At 41.0% G+C, this 26872-nt stretch overlaps 1 protein-coding gene across 1 annotated transcript in view; it reads left to right on the forward strand.

Annotated features, from left to right (window-relative positions):
* The window catches only part of rab2a (RAB2A, member RAS oncogene family), a 39482-nt gene extending 12839 nt beyond the window's left edge, over positions 1-26643 (forward strand). Inside the window, exons 3-8 of the mRNA XM_022200910.2 lie at positions 802-869; positions 3856-3938; positions 6184-6276; positions 7267-7378; positions 17190-17258; positions 24169-26643. Of these exons, the coding sequence (XP_022056602.1) occupies positions 802-869; positions 3856-3938; positions 6184-6276; positions 7267-7378; positions 17190-17258; positions 24169-24264 (521 nt within the window). The 3' untranslated portion in view covers positions 24265-26643. The remainder of the gene's footprint in view (positions 1-801; positions 870-3855; positions 3939-6183; positions 6277-7266; positions 7379-17189; positions 17259-24168) is intronic.
* Positions 26644-26872: the final 229 nt, after the last annotated feature.

Genomic DNA, 26872 nt, shown 5'->3' on the forward strand with positions numbered 1-26872 from the left:
GACGCTGTTTAGTCCAGGGGTGTCAAACATCAAAACCGGCCCCCCAGAAGGTCCAATCCAGCCCTCAAAGTGTAAAAATTACAGAGAAGACATTAACTGCAGATTGTAAATTAGTAAATCTATAAATTTCAAATAATTTCTAGACCATGACAAGTTATTTTGATCATAAAGTAAAATACTAGATTGCTTTTTGTTCGTTTTGTGCCTCGTTTTTGTAATATTTTGTCTTGTTGCTTGTCTGACTTTTGTCGTTGGTCTCATGTTTTTGTCGTTTTGTTTCCTTTTTGTCTCGCTTGTGTTTTTTGTCTTATTTTTGTGATTTTGTGTTTTGCTTTATTCATTGTTTTTTGTCTCATTTTTGCCGTTTTGTGTCTTTTTTTGTCATTGTGTGTCTCGTTTTTGTAATATTTTGTCTCGTTTTTGTAATTTTTGGTCGTTCTCTTGTCATTTTGGTCATAAAGTAAAATCCTACATCTTTCAGTTCCAGATACCTGTGACTAAATGTCTTGTACCTTTTTGTAGATAAACTGATCTGTAAGTTGTAAAAGTTCACATAGAGGTGCATTTGTGTCCCACTGTCTTTTTTTTTTTTTTTTTTTGGCATTTCCTTTTCTTTTTGTCCCTTTTCTGTTTGTCACTATAATACACAAGGCCCATCTCCATCTATGCTCATAATATTTGATTTTTGCTCTTTATCTTTTTATTAAAATTAAAAACAAACTAATGTGTGTGTTTAATAAGCAGCAGCAAGACCTTCTGATAAATTCTCTTCCTGATTCTTCTGTGATTTTTTTCCTCTAGGTGTGGAGTTCGGCGCGAGGATGATCACTATAGATGGCAAACAGATCAAATTGCAGATCTGGGATACGGTAAGATATCCGTCTATCATGATTGGCTTAATCACTGAACTTGCAAAACCACAAACATCTTGCATTTGTTTCCTAAATGCGAGTCTGTAAATGTTTTGAAGTCTCTGATGTGCAGCTTTCAACGGTCTCGAACTTTTAGCTTTTTAATGCAAAGTGGTGGTAATGCCGCAACAAAAAACGTAAATATAAAGCATTCTGAAGAAGTCCTTAATTAGGGAGTCTCTGTGATATTTAATGTAAATATTTGAATTCATTAGGAAAACATGGAACGTCACAGGCTCTCATAGACAAAGGTTCTGGAGTGAATTGAAGATTAGACGTGGATTATAAAAATATTACACTCAAAGCCCTGTTAAATAACCAGGAGGCTTGCTCTCAGCCTGCCAGCATTTTTCATGTTTAAAAATCAACTTCTCCTTGTTTCAGAGTTTATTAAAGAGCTTTAGCCGTCCCCAAAACTAATGAAAACCTCAATATGAAGAAGAATTTGATGAGCTGCTGTTAGGGAGAGAACTTTTTAGCATTTTGAAATCAGTTTTTAATGTTGAATTCCATTTGAGGAATGACATTTTTGAGGGATAAATATCAACAAATATTCATTTAAGAAATTCTTTCCAGCAGATGTTATCCCCCTTTATGAATTCTGTACTACATCCTCAGAATATTTTCCGTGGTGGTGAAGAAGATCAAGGGTCTCCTAGCAGCACTTGCAAGTCATCAAGTGTCTGTTTGTGTTTCCAGATCAGATCTCACCAGGCCACGTTTGATTATTGAGGATATCACCGTTAAATAAGTGAGGTTTGTCATTCATTGAGAAACTGAGAAGAGAGTTATGCGTAATAATGACATTAAATCAAGTTCTCTTAGAGGTTTATTGTTTGTTGGAGAGACATAACATGCCATCTTAAATGGATTATGCCTGTTAACAATTTAGGGAAGGAATGTATTTTCCAACAAGAATGAATTTATTGAGATTAAATGACAACAAACGCGATAACTTCTGCCGTCACTCAGAGTTGTATCAAGTCAAATTTATTTATGAACACACGTAAAACAGCGGGAGCTGAATCAGATTGCTGTGCAGCTATAATTAGCAACCCATAAGACATAAACACTTTGTCGTTTCTAAACGTTGACAGTAATATTAAGGTTAAATTCGGAAGCCAGATTCTGTTCACATACAATCCAAACTGCTGCACCGATGTGGAGCAGTAGGTCCTGATGAATACTGGGATGCATTAAAGGTGCGTTTCCGGGAACAAGTTGGTCCTCTGACTCATCAGAAGTGCTCCTGTCGCATCATTGTGGGCTGGAAAGTTTGAAATCCACAAGACTGCTCCAACCTGATGATACGCTGGTCACAAACTATTAAAAATAAAGCTTCCCGCCGTAGAGCAATGCCTCATAAAGTACTGCTGGACTTAATCAGACACGTTCATCACTGTAAGAACCACACCAAGCAAGGAATGTTTTTGGAGGGCAAATCTGCCATTTGATTCCCTTACTGTGCAGAAAAGCACCTTTTAGCTCTGAATATCATTTCAAATTAGGAAAAGCGAGCATCACATTGGGACAGTCCCATGAAAACGACGTATAATCTCGTCACTGTGGTTTTCTCTGTGTGCAGTTCGGCAGTTGACCACCAGGTGGAGTCAGAGCTCTATGAAAAAAATCAGTTTGAGGAGTAGAAAAAGCATGTCAGTCCTGATTCACATATCCTCCACTGCTGCACATTTTCTGTCCCACCAGATTCCTAATTGTCCTCACCTGGTGGTGCAGGTGTGTAATAATCCCGGTCACAAGTGAGAACAAGCCGGGCTCAGTGGCTGTCATTTGATGACTGCTTTGTACAATACAGCGAGAGAAGCCATTTGGATCATTGTGTAGGCCGCACTTGCCATATGAATAAGAGTGTGTGTGTGTGTGTGTGTGTTTGTGCACACAAGCCTGTTGGCCAGATGGCAGACAGACACAGCGTTCCCTCTCTTTCACCCTTATTTATCATTTATTCACTAATAGCATTACCGGCTGGTTGACAGCTCCCTGACTTACTGACTGCTCTGGTGGCCGGTTAACTTGGTGTTTACTTCACTGACTGTCTATCTGAGCTGCCTTTTTTTTTTTTTTTTTGCTGACTAGCTCACCTAGCTGTCTCACTCAATAACCAGCAGCTTCATTGACCAGCAGAGTGGGTTCCTGGGTGACAAACTGGAACTCCGGTCCTCCGACTCGCTGAATGATTCACCGACCGACTGTGTTCCTGACTGTCTGCTTGTTGGGATGAGGTCAGAGCAGCGCTGGGCTCGCAGCTGCTGGGATAGAGTAGTGTTTTGTTTTCTCCTCCGGCCCGGACGAACACAGACAACATTGTTACTGTACACTGGACGGAGACAGAGGATGAATAGACGTATGAGGGGGGTGGTAAGAAGGCTGGATGGTGAAAGCACTGCTGGAAAAGAGGGGAGGCCGCGGGATTCATAGAGGAAGAATGAAAAGATGAGTGATGGGAGGAAGACACAGCATAGGTGAGACAATGAGGGGATGATAATGGATAAAGAACAAGGTGACCTGGTGTGACATAAATGCTACAAGTCTAATCCATATTCTGTAACGTGACCTTCTGTGTTGATCATAAATGGAGAAACTGGGAGGTTAGACACACAAGCAGGGAGAAAGAAAGGGATTGTGACAGATAGATGGAGAATGAAAGAGAGAACTCCATTGTATCCGGTTACAGGCTCTGCTCTGTCCTGTCCTCTCTGCAGCTGACTGAAAACCCAGAGCTGGAGTCTGTTAGAGAATCAGGACTGACCTATAATACGCACAGAAAGCTCCGTAAGATGCTTAGAAGGTGTGTTTGAGGCCTGTGAGGCCGGAGTCGAGCTTTAAAGCCGTTAGAAGCCCACAGGATGTGCTGGTGTCGGTGGACGGTTCAATTATTCAGGTTTCAATTTCTGTTTATTAATATATGTATGTGTTTCTCCAGGCTGGTCAGGAGTCGTTCCGGTCCATCACCAGGTCTTACTACAGAGGAGCAGCAGGAGCACTGTTAGTCTATGACATCACAAGGTAAAACAGCCAATCGTACGCAGTCTAAGCTGCATTTAGGAGCATCAACGGCTACGTTACAGATTTTTCTTTTCACCTGAAGCACATACACGATGTACGGACTGTTTCAGGCAGTATGAATACAATTCAGACATACGTTTTGTCATAAAAATGCACCTTGAGCTTGGATTGTCACAGCTTTAGTGTAAATGAGCCATCAGTTGTTTATACTGGTGCAAGACATTCAACCACAGCTGCACAACTGTGGGTCAGAATTACCAGAAAAGCAAAATCTGACCAGATGTAGAAGAAAATCAGTTAATTTTTGGCTTACCACATTCAACTCATTGGGCATACTACATCATTTTCTGGCACACTGTGTAGTATGGATGTTGAAATACACCCAGTGATTAGACAGCCCATAATATTTAGAGCATCCTTTTCTCGCCGTGTTTTCACTTGCCAGATGTTGATATATAGTGGCAGCACAATCACTACAGTTGAGTTTTTAGAAATACATGCTGAACAAGTCCATGTCTCATTACTTTCTTTAGGTGCTTCTCTAGTGTTTCTTTCAACCTTTTGCCTTTTCATGTTCTTAAGACATATCAGCAACACAAACAGAATACATGAAATTAAAACTTTGAAATTTTCATGAATTAAGCAAATATTATGTGAGGGAACACCAATACTCCCGTAATTTGAACCTTTGTGCATGTTTCAGCACAAGAATCATCCATTTTTAGGGTCATTTTTGGGAGAGAAATGAGTACCTAGTCCATTTTAAGTACTTTGAACGGGCCCTGAAACAATGCTATTTGGGTCTTGATGCTTGATGGTGAAACTTGGACAAGACAGTTCTGATTTTTAAACTTAAATGAGACAACAAACACCATTTTTTTCAAGTTCATTCAAGTTGCACATTGCCATCTTCTACATAAGTCACCACAGAGGCTAATACAACAAACCCATCATTCTGTTTCTTACATAGGGCTGAATGTGTAAGGAGTGTATTGAATCTGAAAATACAAAGCCTGAAAGGACCAACTATGGTGTTGCTCCATTTTTTTTTCTAAGTTTACCTTGCACTTGCCTCAATTTCCTGCAGTGAAAAGCTGCCTTTTGTAGCTCAATATACAAAAAAAAAAAAAAAAAAAAACGACCACTCATCCACTTTCCTGATCTGTTGAAACGTCCTTTCACTGTGAAATGATGACGAAGCTTCATGGAATGATTAGTTTGTAGCCTAAAAGCTTATTACCAACCAACATGCGCTAACTAGGGCTGGCCTGAATAGTGGTTTCTGGCCTCCGAATATTCGGGCCCTATTAAAGACTAGTGGTGCAACGGATCACTAAACTCGCCATGTCTGCTCTTTTCCTTTCTCCGCTCGCCACAAGCTGCGTGCGGACGAAGCACAATTTTTTATTTTTATTTTTTTCAGAAATCGATCCGCGGGTCATGTGTGTGCCGAACCGATGAAGTCGATCCGAACGGATCACGGATCAATGATGATCCGTTGCACCACTATTAAAGACGAATATCCGAATATTCCCCGTAACGTCCGACGGGGTGTGGCGGCGGCTTGTGGCGTAGACGGCCTGAATATTCGGATCCGTTCGTCTGGTCTCCCGGGTGCAAATTTTGCCTTCGTTTTGCCTTCAGTTTATCTGAAGAGTTCCCAAACAGCGGAGGTCTTCAGCATCTTGTCTTGTGTTTATGCAACGAAGTGAAGCGTGACGTCAGAGTTGGCAGCCACCTGGCCGTTTGGGTGGTGTTTACAAACACGAATGGAGGAGCCGAAATGAGCCGAAGAACACGGCGGGATGAGCGCAGGGAAGAGACGAGCTCCGAATATTTTCGTCTGGGGGGAGGAGGGGGTGATCACATAGACAAATGTGTATATATTATAGACATATTCAGATGCCAAAATGAATATCTGGATACCGCCGTAGCGAACAAATATTTGGATATTCGGGTCCAGCCCGAGCGCTAACATGGACTTGTTAGATTTAACAGCATAGTTTGTTTTTTTACGTGCCAAAGAAGATGAGATGAGCCGTTTTTTTGGTCTGTTTAAATGACTGCAAACAACAGAAGGAACAGACATGCAAACGATTCTCAATTTTACAAGGGAGAGCACAGTCAGTAAAAATGCGACCTCGGCGTGTGCGTCTGTGTGACAACAGGTGCTTTATTTGTAACGCTTTCAGTTTCATCAAAGTGCAGTCAGAGTGAAACCTGAAATCTGTGCTCGTTTTCACAGAAGGGACACCTTCAACCACTTGACAACCTGGTTAGAGGACGCCCGCCAACATTCCAACTCCAATATGGTCATCATGCTCATTGGCAACAAGAGGTACGATGTTTTTTTTTTCTTTTTGTTGCACACTGAAGGGTACACACTGCCCTACATAAGGCTGGACCATCAACAATGTGTGGCAGCCATCAGTGGTGTGTAAGAACATTGTGCTGTCTAACAATGGCCTGTTTAAAATTTATCCAAGCATGCTGGGACACTTCTATGCCTGGATCTGGTCCTAATTTTAATTTTACTCCCGGAGCTAGTCTTCACAGTCGAAACTGCTTCACACTAATTCGAGTTATACGTGTCTTTTTGGTCAGATTTGAACAACTTCTGCTTTTCTGCTGCGTGCGGTTCACTCTGTACCTGAGGTTACGTAACACACCACTTTGTAAGATAAAGTTATGTCGAGAGAGTGCTGCCGTGTGGAGTGCTAATTCTGCTTTGGTAAATACACACTCGTGTCAAAATCAGATGAGGAAGTTCACTTCTGCAACACACATCAGCTTGTTATTGACAAAACTACTTGCTCACATTGCACTTGATGTTACATAACAGCATTATGTAAGAACAATGACCCAAGTTATGTCAAAAAAAAGTGCTGTTTCTGATACAATTGCACCTTGAAACTGATTGTAGTTTTGCTATCTCTTAAGTTTTTAATAGGATTTGAGGTAGAATTGCTTCATTTGGCAAATTAGCATATTAGCCAGCTAAAAGCAAAGCACATAGCTCAATAAAGAGAAGGTTTTTAATCAAAACAACAGAGTCTGAGTCAGCGATACATCATGATGAGCAGATGCTCTCATCCTTGTTCAGAATATTGGAGAAAATGTTAATTTATTCTGCCAAATTTTAGTCATCCAGCTTGAGCTTCTTGTACAGATTTGGTGAAATATCACTCTTTTTGCCGCACATAATTCTTCAGGATTAATGTGATCCGTCTTGTGTCGTCTTTTCTGCTCTTGGCTGATTTCCCGGCTGTTTCTCTCCAGACTGATGACGTCTTGTGTCGTTGCATCGATGTGTTTGTGTGTCTTTTAGTGACCTGGAGTCGAGGAGAGAGGTGAAGAAAGAGGAAGGTGAAGCATTTGCCAGAGAACACGGCCTCATATTCATGGAGACCTCAGCCAAGACTGCCTCTAACGTAGAGGAGGTAATCCCAGACGCACATGGACTCACATGCAATAAACTTAATACATCAATTAAGGCTGCTGGCTCACGCAAAGTTTCAAGTTGCTCTAAACACTGCCCATCTATCTGAGACGTGTCCTTGGAGGTCAGCGTTAATGCTAAACAGTTGTTTCCTCTGCATATAAATCTGGAATTTCACACGTATTATCTGCTCGTTCACAGTTATCAGTGCTGCCTGTTGACGTCTGCAGCTGAAGTTTGAACTCTATTTGTTCAACGCACAATGCAGGCATGAAGCGACTCCACTGCAGACTGTAATCTATCACTGAATATGTCGAGATTTATGTCAGGAAGTGTTTCTAATCACCAAACCATCTGCCGGATGTGGTGGTGGTTTGTGTTGAGCAAGTTGTTAAAGAGGAATCATTGATACTTAGATTTGTGTTTTTGGCCCATATTGAGGTAGTTTGATCCGCTGCGTACGAATCATTGTGATAGAATTGGCAGTTCTAATGAGAAATGCTGACTTGATTCCACATCAGTGTACAAGTGTTTGCTATTTTTGATAGAAAAGGAGCAGTAAAGGTGACTTCAGATAGATTTGTGATGCTGTGATCGCCCCTCTAGTGCTGCCACTGCCTTAAATTTATATTTTTTTCACAATGAAGTACAGGGGGTTATCGGTTTACGACGTCTTCGACCTATGCCGTTATGTCGGAACTGGTTACGTGGCGAGCGGAGCAGACGAATATGTCACATGACGCTATAAGACGATTTTGTTAACATTCTGAGTAGGGCTGGATCCGAATATCTGAATATTTGTTCGCTACGGCGGTATCCGGATATTAATTTTGGAATCCGAATATTCGCCTTGCAAAATGAATCGTGAGTCGGAGCAAAATTGACTTCTTTACTGTGGCTCTTGATACACTCTACAATGAGTGAAAACAAGAGAATGAAAACTGCAACCAAAACTGAATAAAACAACATAAATACATGTAAATAAATCCTTTTAACTGAACCAGTAAGTCCAAAAACGAAATTATTAACTTACGACATTGCCTCTGTGGCGTTTCAAAGTAGAGCCGTGCATCCAGAAAAGCACGTATCTGTGTAAAGCTAAACATTAAAATAGTGAACAGTAAGTCACAACTGTCAACAGACAACTTGAAAATAAAGGCTTTTTCAAAATAAAAGTACATCGACAATTCTGCCTTGAGGGCAACACACCATGGAAGTGAAATTAGATTTTAAAAAACGCTCGGAACAGGGCGAAACGCCGACGAACATCAGCATTATTAGATCAAGTTGTAAAAACAGTGCAGCATGTTCTGTTATCTTCTTGTAAAATGATTCATACATGCATGAAAGTCGTTGGTATGACTTTTATGAAGAACTGATCGATATCGTAATGCACGTAACAGCTTTGTTTACATTTTCGCCGGAGTTCCGACTTAGGGCGAAAATCGACTTCCATCAATCTGTAGGAATGGAACTCTGATGGAAGTCAAGGACCCACTGTAGTAACTGGTTGCTCGGTAATACTCCAGACAAGACGATGAGGATGTTAACCACTATTCCTGCTAATCATTAGCATGCTAGCGTTGTCATTCTTAGCTTGCCAGCCCTAGCATCGGCAGCCTCACAGAGCTTCTAGCATGACTGTAGCCCCAGGTTGTATCTCTCATGAATAAACATACATTCAGATCACAGCGATAAGGTGTCTCTAGAGTCTCCAAAGACTCTTCTAACCATCTGGATGGGAAAAAAAATTCTGTCCACTGAATGATAAACAGATTTGTAACCCATTCCCCAAGTTGCGCCTTTTGTTTCTGAATCAAAACAAAGATGGTGCTTGCAGACATTGGTTTTTTTTTCATCCAGATGGTTTTATTTGTATTCAAATTCAGCGATGAATTCAGGGTGAATAAAATGCTCAAATCCCAACCTAATTTCAAAAGCCTATAAAGAATTCATAGACTCCATGCTGTTTCGAAAGGGATGCCATTCATGCCAGTTCTGTTTTTAGGTCCCACATATTTTCTGGGTTTCTGAAGTAATCTAGAAGAGAAGTTAGTTTTCCCAGTGTCTTATAACGACTGTATTAGAAGTTTGCTGTTATCAAAAGATGTGCAGAAATGTTTAAACAACTAACTGTGTCCCTTAAGTCTCTTCTGTGCTGCTGATCTTCCTTTAACAGCCATTCAATACATTTACATTCACTGTTCACCTTGTTTTTACTAGTAGTGGTGTCACAGAAGCATGACGCGAACGAGATTTGTGTCAAATTGTTGATGGGACGTTCCTCAGGTTGTCCCAGAATTAACAGAAGCGACACAGAGAAGACTTCCTCATTACCACAACTGAGGTTCTCCTTATCACTGTGGAGGCTAAATGATTAACCCTCTGAACATAAAACAACCTCCAGCTGGTTTGAAAGGCTCGTTATCTTTAAAAACAAATCACCAGAATGACACTACTTATCAGCCATAAAGTGTAACAACAGAATCATCAGACTTTCAACTTTCCAGCTAATCGTGCTAGATATGCAGGAAAAATACTCAAATCTAAGCTGGAAATTGGGAATTTTTTTTTTTATTAAAATCATTTCGCTGTACATACATCTTCGAAAATATGCCAAAAACAAACTAGTGTCTACAGCAAATTAGTGACTTGCCTCTAACCAACAGTCACCTGACAAAAATTCAGGAACTGCTAGCTTTGTTTCCTTAAAGCAGAAAGGAAACTAGTATTAGAAAAGTAAATAAGATATCTACAGCATGTTCAGCCAATTTTTTTACCTCCAGTATTGGAAAAATGTTGCACATGTTGATTCCAGATTTTTAAAGATTTCCTTAAATAGTCAAAGAAAATCTACTTAAGTTTTTCCTTTAATGATTATTTTAACATTCATACTGCACAAAATACTACTTTAAGTTCTTCCTGCTTTTAGCCATTTTTTCATGCTTTTAGTGTAAAATCAAAAAGTAATAAGAGCAGCTTGATGAGAGGAGTGGTTCCTCCGTGAAGCAGCGACCATATTTATTTTATAATTTCTATGTATTTCAAGGCTTCAAAAACTCTCCCCACACACCTCACAACAGTCGCTGTGTCAAAATAAAAGCATCTGGCAGTTGTATAGTGCATAAAAGGCAGATATCCTTACTCCAATGTTGTGCTTCGACGCAGCTCGCCACAATAATAAATATATAAAAATACCTGTAAACCGCAAAATCCGTGACACCAAATACGATTTAAAAATCTGCGATACAGTGAGACGGCAAAAAGTGAACTGCGATGTGGCGAGAGACCTCTGTATCATGGTTTATGTTAGTATTACAGTGATATTAGTGTTTGTGGTTTTGTTTGATAAAGTGTTATGTGATCAGAACAGTGAGTGTGAAGTGTGTTTGATGACTTCCTGCCACATTTTCTATAATACTGCTCTGTGTTTCAAAATAAAAGCATCTACCAGTTACAGAGTGCATAAAAGGCAGATATCCTATCCTTTACCACAGTAATAAAGAAATACTAACAGAAAATGAACTGAAGTAAGAGTCAACAGGTGTGTCGGTGCAATGCATTTGTTCACTCTTACTTCAGTTCATTTTCTATTAATATTTCTTATTAGTATACAGTTAACATCTTGTACCTGTGTTATCTTAATTTATTTGTCTTATTTATATTAATTCTTTTTCTAGACACTTCAGACAAACACTTGTGGAAACTTGCATTTTGCAATTTGCATTCCTTGTTTATTTTTATTTTACTTGTATTTTGCTGCTAACCTCTACTACTAAACCCTGTGTAATTGTAATTGTCTGTATTATCTTAAAAATAAATATATAAAATGCCAAACCCCCTGTCAAAAGTTTTGAGATGGGTTCTAATTTATTTCAATGAGAAAGTGTCTCAAACCTTTTGACAGGCGGTGTATATACTGCAGAATCCCGTGATATCAAATGCAATTTAAAAATTAGCGATACAGTGAGACTACAAAAAGTAAACCACAACATAACGAGGGACGGCTGTATTAACAATAAAAACATAAACACAATCCTCTTTATTTTTTTTCTGTCAGAATCTATTTCGTACCTCCTGTGTTTATGTATTTCTTGTATTTCTGACGTCCAAACGCTCCCTCTGAAAGAATCACTGGCCTTCAGGCGAGCCTCCTGGTTGACCTGTAGCACCACAGAGCCGTATTCTAACCCCGGCAGCTCCACACACTAGCGTTATGAGCCACAGTTAGCATAGTTAGCGCGCCGCTCCGCCCCTGGTGTTGTTGTGTGTAATGAATGCATGGCGTTGTCCTGCGGGACCCCTTTCTCACTTATCCAATCACATAAATAATCCCATCCTACACAGCGCAGCATGCCAGCCAGAGGCACCGTGCAGAGTGTGCGTGAGAGTGTGTGTATTTGTGTGTGTTTACATTGATTTTTTTTTTTTTCTACCCACTCTCGCATGGCCTATATCATGCAAACACACACACCCACACCACTGTCGAGTAGAGCTCTCTGGGGTTCAGATGAAGGGGGATGGGTGTTAGAGTGTGTGTGTGTGTGTGTGTGTGTGTGTGTGTGTGTGTGTGTGTGTGTGTGTGTGTGTGTGTGTGTGTGTGTGTGTGTGTGGTATGATTAATTTGTCTCATTAGTGTCCTCTGAATCCTCCTGATACCACTCCTCTCCTCCCTTCCCTTCATCTCTCCTCGCTCCATCCCTCCTCATCCCTCGACGTCCATCATTTGCTCTTTACCTCTCACCTCCCCTCCTCCCACTCGCATCCCTCTTCCTCCTCCTCCATCCAACATGTCTTCCTGCCCTCCTCCATTCACTTCTTCTTCCTCCTCCTCCCCGTCCTTTTCCTTCCTCCCATCATCTCCCTTCCCCTCTCCAGCAGTATATCAACCAGTTATAGTTCATACATATTCATAACCTCCACCCCGCCTCCCCTCAGCGACATCCGGCAGCCAATCAGGCGGCCCGGTTTGTCGTCAGGGTCTGTGGGTGGACACCGGGGCTGATGGGATGGTCCTTAGAGACAGATGGAGAGATTCCTGTAAGCGTCTTCTCTCATCCTCCCATTTCCATCCTTCCTTCATAGAGATCCTATCCTCAACCTCGGCCCACTCGGCGCACACCGCTGCTTTACCATCTTCTACACATCTGCACTCGTTTTCCACCTCTTCTCTTTATTTACGCTCTTCTTTACGATCTGCACGTATCCGAACTTCCATTAGCCACACTCAGGAAAAGAAAGTGTAAGAAGACGCGAAGGGACAAGGGGTGCAGTGATGCGTTGAAGGAAGGAAAGAGGACAGGAGTGAACAGGGCAGAGTACACCAGAGAGCACCCTTGGGCTCCTTCAGTCTATTTCCGACAGGGTGTCAGATAGAAGTTCAGGACATATTTTCAGTTCCCGAACACACTTTTTCCGGCCTGAGAAAGCTTATTTTTATATCCTATTACTTATGTGTGTGGAGCCGAATGAGCCTCCACGGACTGAAGTGTGTCATCGGAGCTGATGTCAGATCTCTAGTTTATCCCGGTCGCTCTTCAGTTTAAACCCCAGAGACACAAAAACCAAGAGACGGTCCCCGGAGATCGATGCATCGATACCGTATTCATAGCCTGGTTGCTCAGGAAGCTTAATTCCACTTTATTCAATCATCTTTGATCCTGGCAGTGCCGTCAGTAAAGCGTCGTGTGTTTGTGTTGGAGACAGAAGACAGATTGTGTATCGTCTGCTCAGATCTTATCGCTGATCTGCTCAAAAGGGCAGCAGCATTGTCTAGCAAGGTCTTCAGTCGTATCACCTGAACTTGGAAAAGCCTCGAAGATGGCCGGAATAGAATATCCTTTGAGTCCCACAAGCGGAAATTTGCAAGCAAAATGACAGCAAGAAAAGCAAGAGAACACATCTATGAGTTAAAGACATGAGATATATACAGTATAAATAAGGAAAAATACACATGATGATGCTAACGGCACAAAATTTAAGAATATCTGCACAAATGTCGACGCAAGAAGAGGTAGACTTCTCAAAATCATGTTTGTCTCGTGCGTTTTATGTCCTCACAAAATGACATTTTTGTCTACAAAAAATTACTAGTTGCGAGTTTTTCTGAATTGTGCACCTCTTTACGCTTTTTAGCACTAATGTGTTGTAAGGTTAATTTAATAATAAACATTCGGCAAGGTCGTATTTAGGGCCCGACCGATATGATTTTTTTTTTTGAGGCCGATACTGATTCCGATATTTGGCAGAAAAAAATACCGATAACGGATTAATCAGCCGATTATTTAAAAAATATATAATGAAAAAAATAACTTATTTTTGGTCCCTTAACGCTTACAACAACAAAGATATGAATTAAAGGCAGAACATTTTACTGTTTTACAATACTTTGTCCTTTTAGTATTTGCTTAATTTAACAACAGGGAGGAATTTTCAGGAACATGCAACAAAGCATTGAACCAGTGGGAAATTATTTAATCTTAAAAAAAAAAAGTTTATTTATAAATTACTTGTACGTTACTGAGGATTGAATGGAGTCAGAGCTCCATGTATTGGGCAGACATCATACGGACATCATTCAAACACTTAACAGCATTTACTGTTTTATGAGAAATTAAGAATATATCGGCGTTTAATCGGCAAAACTCCAGCTGATGATGATTATTTTGAAAAGGGCTGGAATCGACTAGTTTGATCGGTCGGGCCCTGGTCATATTATCACCATTATACAAGTAGTGTAAGGCTACTATCACTGATTATAAACATGTCTGCTATTTTCTCTCATAATTGATTGATTATTCAGGATTTAAAATGTCAGAAAACCATGCAATATACCCGACATTACTCATTAAAATGCAAGCAAACTTTGTTTTATTTGACCAGCTGTCTAAAAGCACCACATTTTGAATTTACAATCATCAAAAACCAACAAACTACCAAATGTCGAAGTTTGAGAATCTGGTAATGTTACAGTTTCTCCACTTTTGCTTCTAAAAATGGCTGAAAAGATTAACTGATTGTCAAATTTGTTAACCGCGCCGCCCCAGTCCTGTTGATTGACTGGAAATAATGAAGCTGACATTTATAATGAGCGTCAATAAATTGCCACAAACAAAATTTTTGCCACAGGGCCCCTCAGGAGGTCAGCGTGACCTTGCAGGATACTTAGACAGGACGAAAATACACCAGTGTGACATCATGGCGGGAAAGAGAGGCAGGATTCATTTGACCGGAGGGGCAGATTTAGCAAAAGTCGATGTTTTTGTTGGACAGAATTCAAACTTGTGTCGCCACAACAAATGAGAGATTGTTGTTTCTTGCTTGCTGGGAAACATGGAAAAAAAAAAAGTTCAGATGTCGAAACAGAAACTGCAGCTATTTAGTGTTTGTTTTTAGAGGCTGCACATTAATAAATGAGGTAATTAAGCTCTTACTCAACACCTCATGACGTGCTTAATTGGAGCTCCAGTCATAATAAGTGATAGAAGATGCATCGGTATCAGTGCAACTAATAAGAATTTGCAGAAGAGAAATGCCAAATACCTTTCAGTGCTGCTGCCTTTATGAAATGTGTGCTGTTACATGCAGTATTCATACACCTGGGACTGCTTCAGCGTAATATTCGCCTCCAGCTTCGACCGGCTTCCTCATACATCCGTCACGGTCTGCAGTGTGAAGTGAGCTGTCAAACGTCTTGGTGGCTCTGGCTTGTTACCCGAGTGACACGTATGTAAAAGAGGATTATGGGTCAGAACGGTCAGAAAAGCAGGCTGGTTTTCAAGCTGCAAAATGTGCCTGAATGTAGTCGGACATGTCGGTGTTTTCGGCTACACCGTGTACGACGTCAGGACTCCAGACTGACTGGTGCTACCTGCTAAATATCTCAGTCGGTCGCACCACTACGTGATTTAGTCGCCCTCCATTTGTATTTTGATTCAGCTATTAATTCGCTTTGCATGCTGATGAGTAGTTTTGTTTGCATATGACTTGATATTTGCAAAATACATTATTTTTATTACCAGTCTTTCACTGAGCTGCTAGTAAACAGACCACAGGCTTAACTTTTTGAACATCTGCTAATTGATAGATGCTAAAATCCACCAATGTTCCTTAAACACCTCTCATGCAGGCTGAGTCACATGTTCTTCTGGAGTAGTAAATGCATGATTGTTGTTGATATAGAAAGAAAAACTTGTCTCGTTTCTCATCGTTAGCACTGTGCTAGCCTTTATGATCGAATGTAGCAAGCTACTTACCCTTCTCAGTAATGGGGGGGCCGTCCAGCTAATTTTAAGTTTCCAGCTGTTGTTCTGATACTGTTTCTTAATGATCAGTAGTTTATTTATCCACATGCCAGGTTGAATTAACCCTTTGATGCCCGTCATCAGTCAAAAGGAAAACGGTGTCTCTTGACCCATGTTGGGCACCAAAGGGTTAATGAGCACAGGTTTAGTTCTTGCTCTCATGACAGACATCATTCTTTCAAGTCTGACAAACTCAATGCAACGGCAGGAATTTGTGTATATTAAGGAATAGTTCTGGCACATTTCTTTCCTCAAGTCACAACTTGTTCCTCTGTTTGTGTGGATTAAAGAAACATCGTGTATCGAGGACTCACTGAAGAGTTTTGGTCATTGTTTTTTGCTTATAGTAAAAATGTTAGCTTCTTTAGCATGCCACACAGTCAAGATTTCCCCCTCGTGAGCACAGCAGGAGACTTTGTTTCGTGCTTTTTTGCATCACAAGATTGTACCAGTTGTTTTTGGCTTCATTAAATCTCTACTCCTCATTCAACCAACAGACATTTTCCATAATCTCTTTACTTTTTTCAGTCTTCTGTTCGGCGTGGTGTGTTCAAGTGCTCGTGGAAAGCTTTGACGTCTTCTACTTTACTGATGCTACCAAACAGCTGACAAATGCTCACACATGCATCTGTTTCATGAGCCCCATATTTGGATATTGTTTGTCTTTGGGAGTGTTTTTCCACTGACATAACTCGTGAATGCATAGCTGTCCTGCAGCCAACTCTGCTGTAGAGAGCGTCTGAGTTTCTCTCCAGTGGCTGATGCTTCTGCACTCCTGTTCAAAAGTTTGGGGTCACCCAGGCAATTTCATTCACACTTTTATTCATGGGCTAACATAATTACACGAGGGTTTTCTAATCATCAGTGAGCCTTTCAGCACCATTAGCTAACACAATGTAGCATTAGAACACAGGAGTGATGGTTGCTGGAAATGTTCCTCTGTACCCCTATGGAGATATTCCATTAAACATTTCCAGCTAAAATAGTCATTTACCACATTAACAATGTCTGCACTGGATTTATCATTCATTTAGTGTTATCTTCATTGAAAAAAGCTACTTTTCTATCAAAAATAAGGACATTTCTAAATGATCCAAAGCTTTTTAATCGTAGTGTGTGTTGAAGATTGAGCAATTCAGATGTCAAGTTTTGTCATAACTGTGACTAAAACTGGGAGTGGTAGTTCATCAGTTATTGCAAGAGCTGAGGTTCAGTGAGATGAGTTTTGTAGAGGTTTCGACGGAAACCTTAACCACTCGTCGCACAGAAGCCTGACAGAGAAATGGAAAGTGAAATGGCTGCAAGTCAAAGCCTGGCTGTGTTGCTGGAGCTTCCATTGAATTTGTTTTGCATTCCTAATGACGTGAGGCTTCTCTGTAAAAACATTTTCATAGGAGCTGTGCAGTCTCATGTATAGAAGTCAACATACAAATCTAAATTAAATACTCTCCCCTCTCTCTCTCTCTCTCTCTGTCTGTCTGTCTGTCTGGCTTCCTGTCTCTATCTCAGGCTTTCATCAACACAGCCAAGGAGATCTATGAGAAGATCCAGGAGGGAGTGTTTGATATCAACAATGAGGTGAGAAGCAGCGTTCTACGGTTTCTTTCTTCCTCCCTAAACCTCCCCGTTCTTCTTCTCTCTCTCTTTTTTTTTTAAGGCAGTCTCCTCCTCTCCTCCAGTCTTTGTTCTCCTCTTTCCCTTCCCTCTTTTCTCCTCGGTGTGGTTTTCCAGCAGTGTGTGTGGTTTGCCACGCTCCCTCTAGCCTCAAAAAGAAGGGAAAAAAACCCTCCTCTCAGCTTCCTTTGAGTCCAGCCAAGCAAAACTCCCTGTGTTCTTCCTCTCCTCTGCTCTATTTTCCACTCTCTCTCTCTCTCTCTCTCTCGGCATCTTGCCAGCTCATAAATTCCTCACATCCCACAAGGTCTCAGTCATTCAGCAAGAAAACAAACAGCCAGCCAGCCAGCCCGTAAGCCGTCTATCCAGCCAGTCAGTAAGTTTGCCATCCAGATCGTTATCTACTCGGTGAAGCAGGAACGTGGCTCCCGACCTGTCAACAAGTTTGTCAGACCGCTTCCACCTTCAGATCTAAAACCACAGCTCACATTAGGAACAAAAAATGTCCTTTCGGTGTCCATGTAATCTGGACTCGTCCTCCCATATCTGCAAGAACATGTTAGTGTGCAGCTCATAGCACATGTATAGTCTATTAAGGCCATAGACTGTATATAAAGATGGACGTAGCATCTGGCTCCAAAAATGAAGCCCGCCTGGAAGTGTCAAAAACTTGCAATATCACGCCGTCCGCTAGGGTTGGCTCCAAGAAGCTTTTGCTCCATAGACCCCAATTCATCACTAGAAAAAATAAAATTTGATAGACTGATTTTCTACAGCTCATGAAATAAAATGTGGGTGGGATAAGAGAGTCCTCAGCCAATCCTGCCCCAAGTTGCTCTCCGGTCCAGCCTGTTTGACGCTTTTTACGTCACTGGCTCCAAAAAATCCAAAATGGCGACCAGGAAGTAGCAAAATCCGGGCTTCATTTTTTCGGCATTGAAACCAACGGGTGACGTCACGGTTAGTTCACGCCTGGTTAAGGCTGAGGAATTTCAGCAAAATGCTGATTTAGACTTTTCTGGCAGATATTGTAGTGTTTATGATATATTTAAGCCTCAGTTCACCATATACAGGAGGTCCTCAGTTTACGCTGGAACTGGTTACGTGGAGCTAGTTGACGATCAGAACGGATGAATACGTCTCCGGTTGTACTCCACCTTGGATTGTGCTACATTCAATCACTTTTTGTCCTTCATTGTGGCTCCCAAGCGTAAGTCAAACTCTTCTGGAAGAAAAGGAAAGCTGTCTCCATGGAAGTGAAATGATCTAATAAAACGCTCGGAACAGGAAGAGACGGCGACCAGCATCGGTCAAGTTGTAAAAACAGGTCAACGCATTACAGCAACCCTCTGTGATGAATGAGTGAGACTTTATCTGGTTCTCTGGTGGTTTATTAAAAACCCCATAACTTAGCTCCAGAATTAGCCGCGTTCCCAGCTCTCTCTCTACTGCTGGCTCTCAGCCAATCAGAGGTGAGCTAACTAAACACGGGACGTTCACTGACATCAGGTAAATCTGGAACTGAGCAACCAACACAGCCGCTGGAAAGGTGGCAAAGTAAAAGCCTGTAGCATTAAAAACACACCTTCAAAATAAAAGCCTGGAGGGAACGGTTATTTTAACGCAATTTGGTATCCTAGATAACATGCACATGAAAAACACACCTGTGCTCAGCGCCAGGTCATTTCTTATTAAATATTTCATCAGTCGGAAATGATGCGTCAACTGAGCAGCCTTGGCGGAGTACTGCGCTCTCTGAGTGCTCTTCTTGTTCTTTAAATGTTGTAGAAATGTCAGAAATAATGAAAAAATGTCTGTCGGTGCTTCTGACAGCCTGAGGCGACGTCGTCTAACGTCATGTTTTGTCCACAATCCAGAGATATTCAGATGCGTCTCAAAGGAGAGAAAAGAAACCAGAAATCTTTCAGACTTGTACCGTGTTTGAAATGATACACGAGTTTTGCAGAAATGTATCATTCAGACAAACAGAAAACCTGTTCAGTTGCTATTAGATCATGCATGTCAGAAAGAAGCTCGTGCGTGACCGTTTAACTACAAGAAACGACAACAAAAACCTCTGAGCGGCAGCAGCCTACATACTGAAAGTTTCCACTTCTGCAGCAAATTTGGATCGCGGAGTGATTTTGTTTTCGGTGAGTTATCCATTTTCGTGCAAATTTTCCACCAAAACAATTCCCCCGACACAGGCTAGACATTTCTCTGCTGCCTGAAGCTGAACTCCACTCAGTGTGACTGTTAATGGTTAAAAAAAAAAGCACACAAACAAGCTTGAGACTGTTTCTTTTTTCCTTGGTTACAAAATGATAATGAGGTGCAGGTGGCTATGAGACTAAATCACACTGAGTTTGTAACGGGTCAGTCAGGCAGATGGGTTTGATCTCACTGCAGCGTCGCTTTGTACAGACCTGTAATTGAAACTTTAACCTTTGTGTCGTCCTGCGGGTAAAAATTGACCCGGTCTAAAGTTTGAAAATGTGGGAAAAACATATTTTCACAGTGAATCTTCTGATGTCCACATTTTCAACATTTTTGGGAAGTCTTTGAACATTTTTTGTTGTAAAAAAAGAAACGTTAAAAATATTTCATAAGAACATTCACCAAAAAAAAAAAATCAACCAAAATCCAGTGAATTTTGCTAGATTTTGATTGATTTTTTTCTGAATTTTCTTAGAGAAAATATTAGAAGTTTCAGTGATATATATGTAATCACTTTAGATATTTTTAGGATTTTTTTTGAAGATTTTTACTCATTTTTTGAAAATTTTTATAAGAATTTTCTTGCGAAATTTAGGAGGATTTTTTTAAAGGAAACTTTTAAGGAATTATTGGAATTTTCTTCCTGAAGGTTTTGCAAATTTTCAGAAATTTGGGGATTTTTTTTGCTGAATTTTTGGATTTTTTTTCAGACGAGGAAACGGTATTTTTTGTTGCCTGTAAATGACGACAACAGGAGGGTTGATGGTGTTACAGTGAAAATCGTGGCCAATTAGGAACAGTTTCTCCACTGAGGGTCGTTAAACTGTGACTCTGCTGTACGTTTTTCAACAGCAGCCTGATTAGAATCGGTGAACATTGTGTTCAGAGGTTAATATGACGTCGGATGTGGTCGTGCTGCTCGTTTGCTGTCTAGGAATCCAGATGTTTATCTTTTCAACCTGCTGAGTACAAACTCTTCTCTCTGTCGATCGCATCTCGGCCGTCGCACCTACGCACCGTCCTGCATTTTTAGGCACCGGCAGACGTGTGAAAACCCTCGTCTGCGCTGACGGTTATAAACAGAAGCGGCGTGAGCGTCCGCCGCCGGTGTTCACATCTGTTTGGGAGCCCCTCAGCCGGCCAACAGGCCCGGGCGCTGGGCAGACGGGGCTGCAGCCAGCCAGCCAGTGTTTTTGTTATTAGTAACAGTAAGACGGAGTGAAGGCAGGACGGCCGGCCAAACCACATCAGCTGACTGGCTGAGAGCGAGAGAGGGAAGCCCCAGCAGAAATGTTGGCAGCGACTATGAGAAAACACTCACACACACACATGGCCTTAGCTCAATAAATGTGATTTAAAGGCATACAGTGTTTCCCAGAGGCTCCACTGCTACCGAGTGTAGGAGGGGGAGTTACTCTGAGAGGGAGAGAGATAAATATATACAGAGGGAGAGAGCGATGATGAAACACAGAGGGAAAGTGAGCTCTACAGTACAGAGAGAGGCAGATGAAAGTGTCTCCTTACCACCCACCTGCCTGCCTCCCTCGCTCTCCCTCCATTTCTCTTCTTTTATGTGCGCTTTGCTTTTTTTTTTTCTTTCCTCCGGTCGTCCTTGAGTGCTGCTGGTGTTTCCTTTGCCTTTGTGCGACGCAGCAGCACCTGTTGCTGCCTCTATGATGTGATCTAATAGGAACCCCTGCAGGCGCCGAGCAGCGTTAATCTCACCATGAAAGCAATAACGCACAGTCAGGCTGGAGTGTTTTTATTTAGTCACTGATTAGAATGACTCTTTTCTCTTTTCTTTTCATTTTTTTTTTTTTTTGTGGCTGGAGCTGCCATTCCATTTTTTGTTGTCACAGTTAATGCGCTCTGAGTCGGAGTTTTATCGAGTTTATCCTGGAAATGACATAATGGAGGAAAGAAAAGTGTCTGGCCATTTAAAGAATGCACTGTAAAAACTACCCTGTAAGGATAGAAAAGGTAGCAGCATTAAAAACAGAATACTGTAATATTAAAGACTGTCAGTGGAAATAACTGCAAATATCTGAAAAATAATACATAGTATAGAAAAACAAAATACTGTAATATTCAAGAACTGTTAAAGTGAAAATAACTGCAAATATCTGAAAAATAATATATATATAATATAAAGAAAAACTACCAGTCAAAGGTTTAGACACATTCTCATTCAATTCTTTTTATTTATTTGTATTATTTCCTTGATTTTTTTTTGTTTACAGCATAATTCTATGCATGTTCTTTTATAGCTGTGATGTCTTCAGCATAAAATGATTAAATAAAAACCGTTGAATGAGAAGATGTGTCCAAACTTTTAACTGGTGGTGTATATTTTAACAGATTTACAGACTTTTTTTAAATATGAAACTCATTTACATTTTTCCTCTGTTTATTTTAAACAGTAAACATGTTAATTAGTGCTTTTTTTATTGTCATTTTACGAGATATCATCTGGATTTCTTTTAACAAAACAGGAGAAATCTGTAAAATAGCAGTATTTATAACCGTTTTTTAATAGTTTATGTTCCAATATCTGTAAAATAACAATATTTTTTTGCTAAACGAAATGTCTATTTTAATCACGCATAAAAGAACGAATTTCCATTTGTAAAAATACAGAATTTTGATCAGTTTTGACCAGTTTTTCTGGTCAGTGTGAAAATAAGTACCTTTTTTTCTGTGGTTTTACAAGATATCTGTAATTAAACAATCATCTAAAATCTGTAAAGTTGCAGCTCAAAGAAATATTTACCGTTTTTCAACTTAAAATAACAAAAATGCTGCTGATTTTAACACAGTGAAACAAATTTGCATTGGTAAAAGTATGAATATTTTGGCCTGTTTTCACCTCCTGTCAAAAGTTTTGAGACGGATTATAATTTATTTGAATGAGAAAGTGTCCCAAAACATTCGACAGGGGGTGTAAATTAATACTTTTTGTTATGGTTTTACTATTCAATATCTGTATTTTAACAAAACAAGGGAAATCTGTAAAATGGCAGTAAATTGTGGAAGAACAACCACAGTTAAAAGCAATTCTAAAACATTTATTTATAGTGTACAGACCACACAGCAGACAAAAACCTTTATGGCACCTTGCATTAAAAGTGTCTGATCTCTCAAGATTCTTCACCAGCAGTTTATTATTTTAAATGATTTTGTTTTTATGCAAAATAAAAGATAGCAGCTTTACTGTTTAGTGGAGAACAGAAAGGCTTCCTTAATTTAGAAATGCCAGAAGTTACTGGGAAACACAAATAAATCCAAACAATCCACAGTTTACTCAACAAGTCAGCAAAGCTCACTTGTGGAGTTCCAAATCTGTATGTCGCCTTTATATTAAACCAAGCCTCCATGCAGCGCTAGCATAAACACACGTCCTGTGTTATTAGCTGTACTGTTTACTCTGTTGCACACCAGCTGTTGCATCCTTCCCCCTGGGAGGATCTGGACTCAGCATCGCCTCTGAGACTCGCAGACTGTATAGATTTAGGAAATGTCTCCCCAAGTATGGGAAACAGAAGCCCAGTTACAGAGGTCCCTCGTCTAAACAGCTGTAGCTCTAAGAAAACCACTGATCAGTGAGGATAATCAGAAAAATTAAGGCTTCAGTTTGTTAGGTAGCGTAAAGACTGGACTCTGCAGCAGTGACTGGTCTAATGGGGCTTCTGGGGTAGCGCTTTGGTAGCCTGGTTTCTTGAATGAATAGTGTACCGTCTGGGGTCCCTGAAACCGGTACTTGGGCGCCTGAGGTCGCTGGAGGACCTTAGGCACACTGGGTTGGTGGGGAATCATTAGGTAAAGAAGTGGGTTTGTGACCCTGACATGTGGAAAGTTTAATGGGAAGAGTCGTGGTAGATTTTGTCCCACAGGCCAGCCTTCCTGCTCTTGTAAACTCAGACACAAAACTGAGGCTTTTCATCAACTTTCACTGACTTTTAAGATTCTCATGGATTTAAATGATGTAACACACTTGGTCAAGACATGGTTTTCACATTTTCTTCTTTGGACAGTCAAACAATTTTTGAAGTTGCCTTCAAACGTCATCATGCTGTAATATTCCTCTTCTCAGTCATCTTGTCAGCCAGTATTATGGCATTTCCACAACAATCCACTGGACTTTAAGAAAGTTCCTTGAAGACGTTTCACCTCTCATCCAAGAGGCTTCAGAAGCCTCTTGGATGAGAGGTGAAACGTCTTCAAGGAACTTTCTTAAAGTCCAGTGGATTGATTTAAGCTACTTTGGATAACCATGACCTGGATGAACGAGAACCTACACAGACATTTCCACAACCTTTCCTGGTGCCACCTACAAATGTCACATCCCCAACACCTTTAGCACTCATGCATCACACTTCCTCCTCCGTGCTTCACTGTCAGGACTGTGCTTTCACTGTGGTAGCTCATGTCAAACCTGCTGGACCCCAAACTGAACTAAATAAGTTCATCCTGATCTTCTCTGACCATAGAAGGTGCTTCAGATATTCAGAAATGAATGCTGTGACACTGCGGAAGCTTATCGGCAAACGAGCTCCATCATCGGAGCTAAAGACGATCCAGTGGAATATTAGTGTGACTTTCTTGTGCTTCTTCTTTAAATCAAACCCCTTTCTCTCTCTCTCTGTCTGTCTCCTCACAGGCTAACGGTATTAAGATCGGACCCCAGCATCCCACCACCAACTCCACACTGCCCAGTAGCCAGGGAGGCCACCAGGCTGGAGGAGGCTGCTGCTGAAGCCCCAAAACTCTCCTCCTCCTCCTCCTCCAGCCCCGACCCTTCCTCCTCCTCCTCCTCTTCCTCCTCGACCCTCCCTTGCGTTTCTACAGGACTGTCCAGGCTCACTAACAGTTTGTTAACCTCTCTCTCTCTTTACTGCTCCATTATGTCATACCTCCATCCCCTGTGTCGTCTTCTTCTTCTCTCTCAGCCTCCCGACTTTCTCTTTGGGTTTGGAGTCGACCCGACTTCCTGCAGTCTTATGAGGACAGAGTCAGCCACCTTATTCAGAAGTTTTCTAGTTCACCTTTATGTTTTTTTCTTTCATTAAAAGAGCAGATTTTAAGCTTTTTATTTACAAAAAAGGAAAACCGAGGCACCCTTCCTTCCTGGAATGTTTAATTCCGGCAGTTTAATTTCTGCATTTCCTCATGTTGTCGGGAGATTGTCTCACAGAAAACTGACTTTGTCTAGATAGAGACGGGACGGGTTGGGGGGGTTAGAAATGAAACGCTCTTTACAGCTGACTGTGTGGAATAAAGCAGGCGCTGTGTTGTGTCTATACACACATCTGTACGTGTTTTTAAAGACGATGTTGATAGCGGGACGTGTTTCTACATGCTGAGTCAGTGTTCACGCTGTGCCTGTGTGTATAGGGACGATGCAGCTATTCCAGGATGTCAGTTTGTGAGGTGTGAGAGGCGTTCGAGTCACTCTGTATTTTCTGTCCATAAAAAAAGAACGAAAATGTGCAAATCTTGTCAATTTATTTGTCTGTCCTCTCCCTGTTTTTTTTTCTTATTTTTTTCTCCATCATGTTATTCTGTTCTGTCGAAAGATTTGTATTTAATGAACACTAAAAAAACAACAAAAAACAGAACTGGTTGTGGCTTAAAAAGTGTTTTAAAATCGCCTGGGGAGAGAATAAAAGACCAAACTGTTGAGCGTGAATCCTTTACGGAGCGACACGAAAGAAAGGCTGAAACGTTGAGGGATGTCGAGAGCTGCCGTTATGAAGTAAAATAGTTCGGAAATGGAGGCTTTTTTTTGTTTTAAACTGTATTTATCGGGCGCATTTCTGTGTATATATGGCTCTTTAGGTTTCTGTAGCTTTTTATTTGCTGTTTAAGGTGAATCTTGACGTGTTGAAGTCGTTCCTTCACGCAGCCTTCTTAGCATTTTTAACTAGCCTCATTTAAACCCAGAGGTACCGAGCCGCTCTGCTACATCAGGGCCGCCGGTGCCCTTTCTTTAAATGACAAGTATGAATGATAACAGGCTGTTAACGGGACCGTGCAGAGGCATTCAAAGTCCCCCGGTGGAGAACAGACTCCGACTGAAAATGTCAAAGCGTCTCCCTTTTTAAGCAAGCGGAAGATTCCCACCACGAATTAGCCGGCGGATATATAACTGTTTAGAGCTTGATCGATGACTGCTGCAGTGTTTTTCGCTACCACATCCCCCGACGTAATGTAATAGGCGCCGTTTTCCCGTTCTGATCATATTCTACCGCTTCGGCTACTTATCGTTCACCTCCTCCTTCACTTCCTCCGACCGTGCGGTAACGATAGCTCTGTACTTTGTTTTTAATGCCAAATTGTTGTGTTTACCTGTGTTTTGTCAAGACAAAAAAAGGGGAAATGTATAATCTGGCCTGGAATCAGCTGTCTGCCTTAACCCTGAGAGATTTGGACAGCTGCTAAAACACACGAGCCGTTTGTCTGCAGATAGGCGTTTTACCACTAACTAACCACGTAGATGCACACGTAGAAGTCTTAGAACGAGGCCTAGTTGGACTTTTCTTTATGAATCGGGGCATTTGAGATGAATCTAAATGTTGATTTCTTCCCATCCCCTCCACACACACCCGGCCTGCATACGCCGACTGTATGCAGACGATGCATACTTCTATATTCCTGTCTATCTAACCTTAGCTGTGTTTTCTCTCCAGGCTAACTGTATATCTGTTTTGGGTTTCACAGCAGTGCGAGTGAATCTTGTTTTCCTCAGCAGTGTGTTCTTCTTTCATTTTCTTTTTTTCTTTTTTAAATTCCTAGATATATTCAGACGGTTATTAATCTTATTCTGATGCTGATTATTCTTTGTAAAAGCAACATGTAGTGTGTGTGTGTGTGTGTGTGGACCCAGAGGGGTTACAGGGGGAGGATCAAGCCAAACCTGACGCTACATCTATCTATCTATCTATCTATGGATTGATCTATCTTATCTATGTGGCCCTCCTCTCTCTCGCTCTTCCTCTTCCTCTTCTTCCTGCCTCTCCTCCTCCCCCTCAACGTTATTTGCTGTGTTTGTTCTTTGGAAAAAATAAAACCTAAAAAAAAGAAAAAATGAAAATGCTATCACAATAAACTATAATAAAACATTCTAAACTCTAAACATGTCATTTTGATGGTTGTGTGGAGATGGAAAAAATACAGTGTTTGAAAAAAAAAAAAGACTGAGGTTGTATTTTCTGTCCTTCTTTTTTGTCGCCCCCCCACCCCCCACCCCCACCCCCACTGCCAGGTCCACCCCATGCCGGCGATCTCCTACTGTATGAATATATCAGTCAGAACGCGTCCACAGGCTGCTAGACTGTATCTGATTTCACCATTAAAATGAGCAG

The sequence above is a fragment of the Acanthochromis polyacanthus genome, chromosome 9 (assembly GCF_021347895.1).
Source record: "Acanthochromis polyacanthus isolate Apoly-LR-REF ecotype Palm Island chromosome 9, KAUST_Apoly_ChrSc, whole genome shotgun sequence".
Classification (NCBI taxonomy): domain Eukaryota; kingdom Metazoa; phylum Chordata; class Actinopteri; family Pomacentridae; genus Acanthochromis; species Acanthochromis polyacanthus.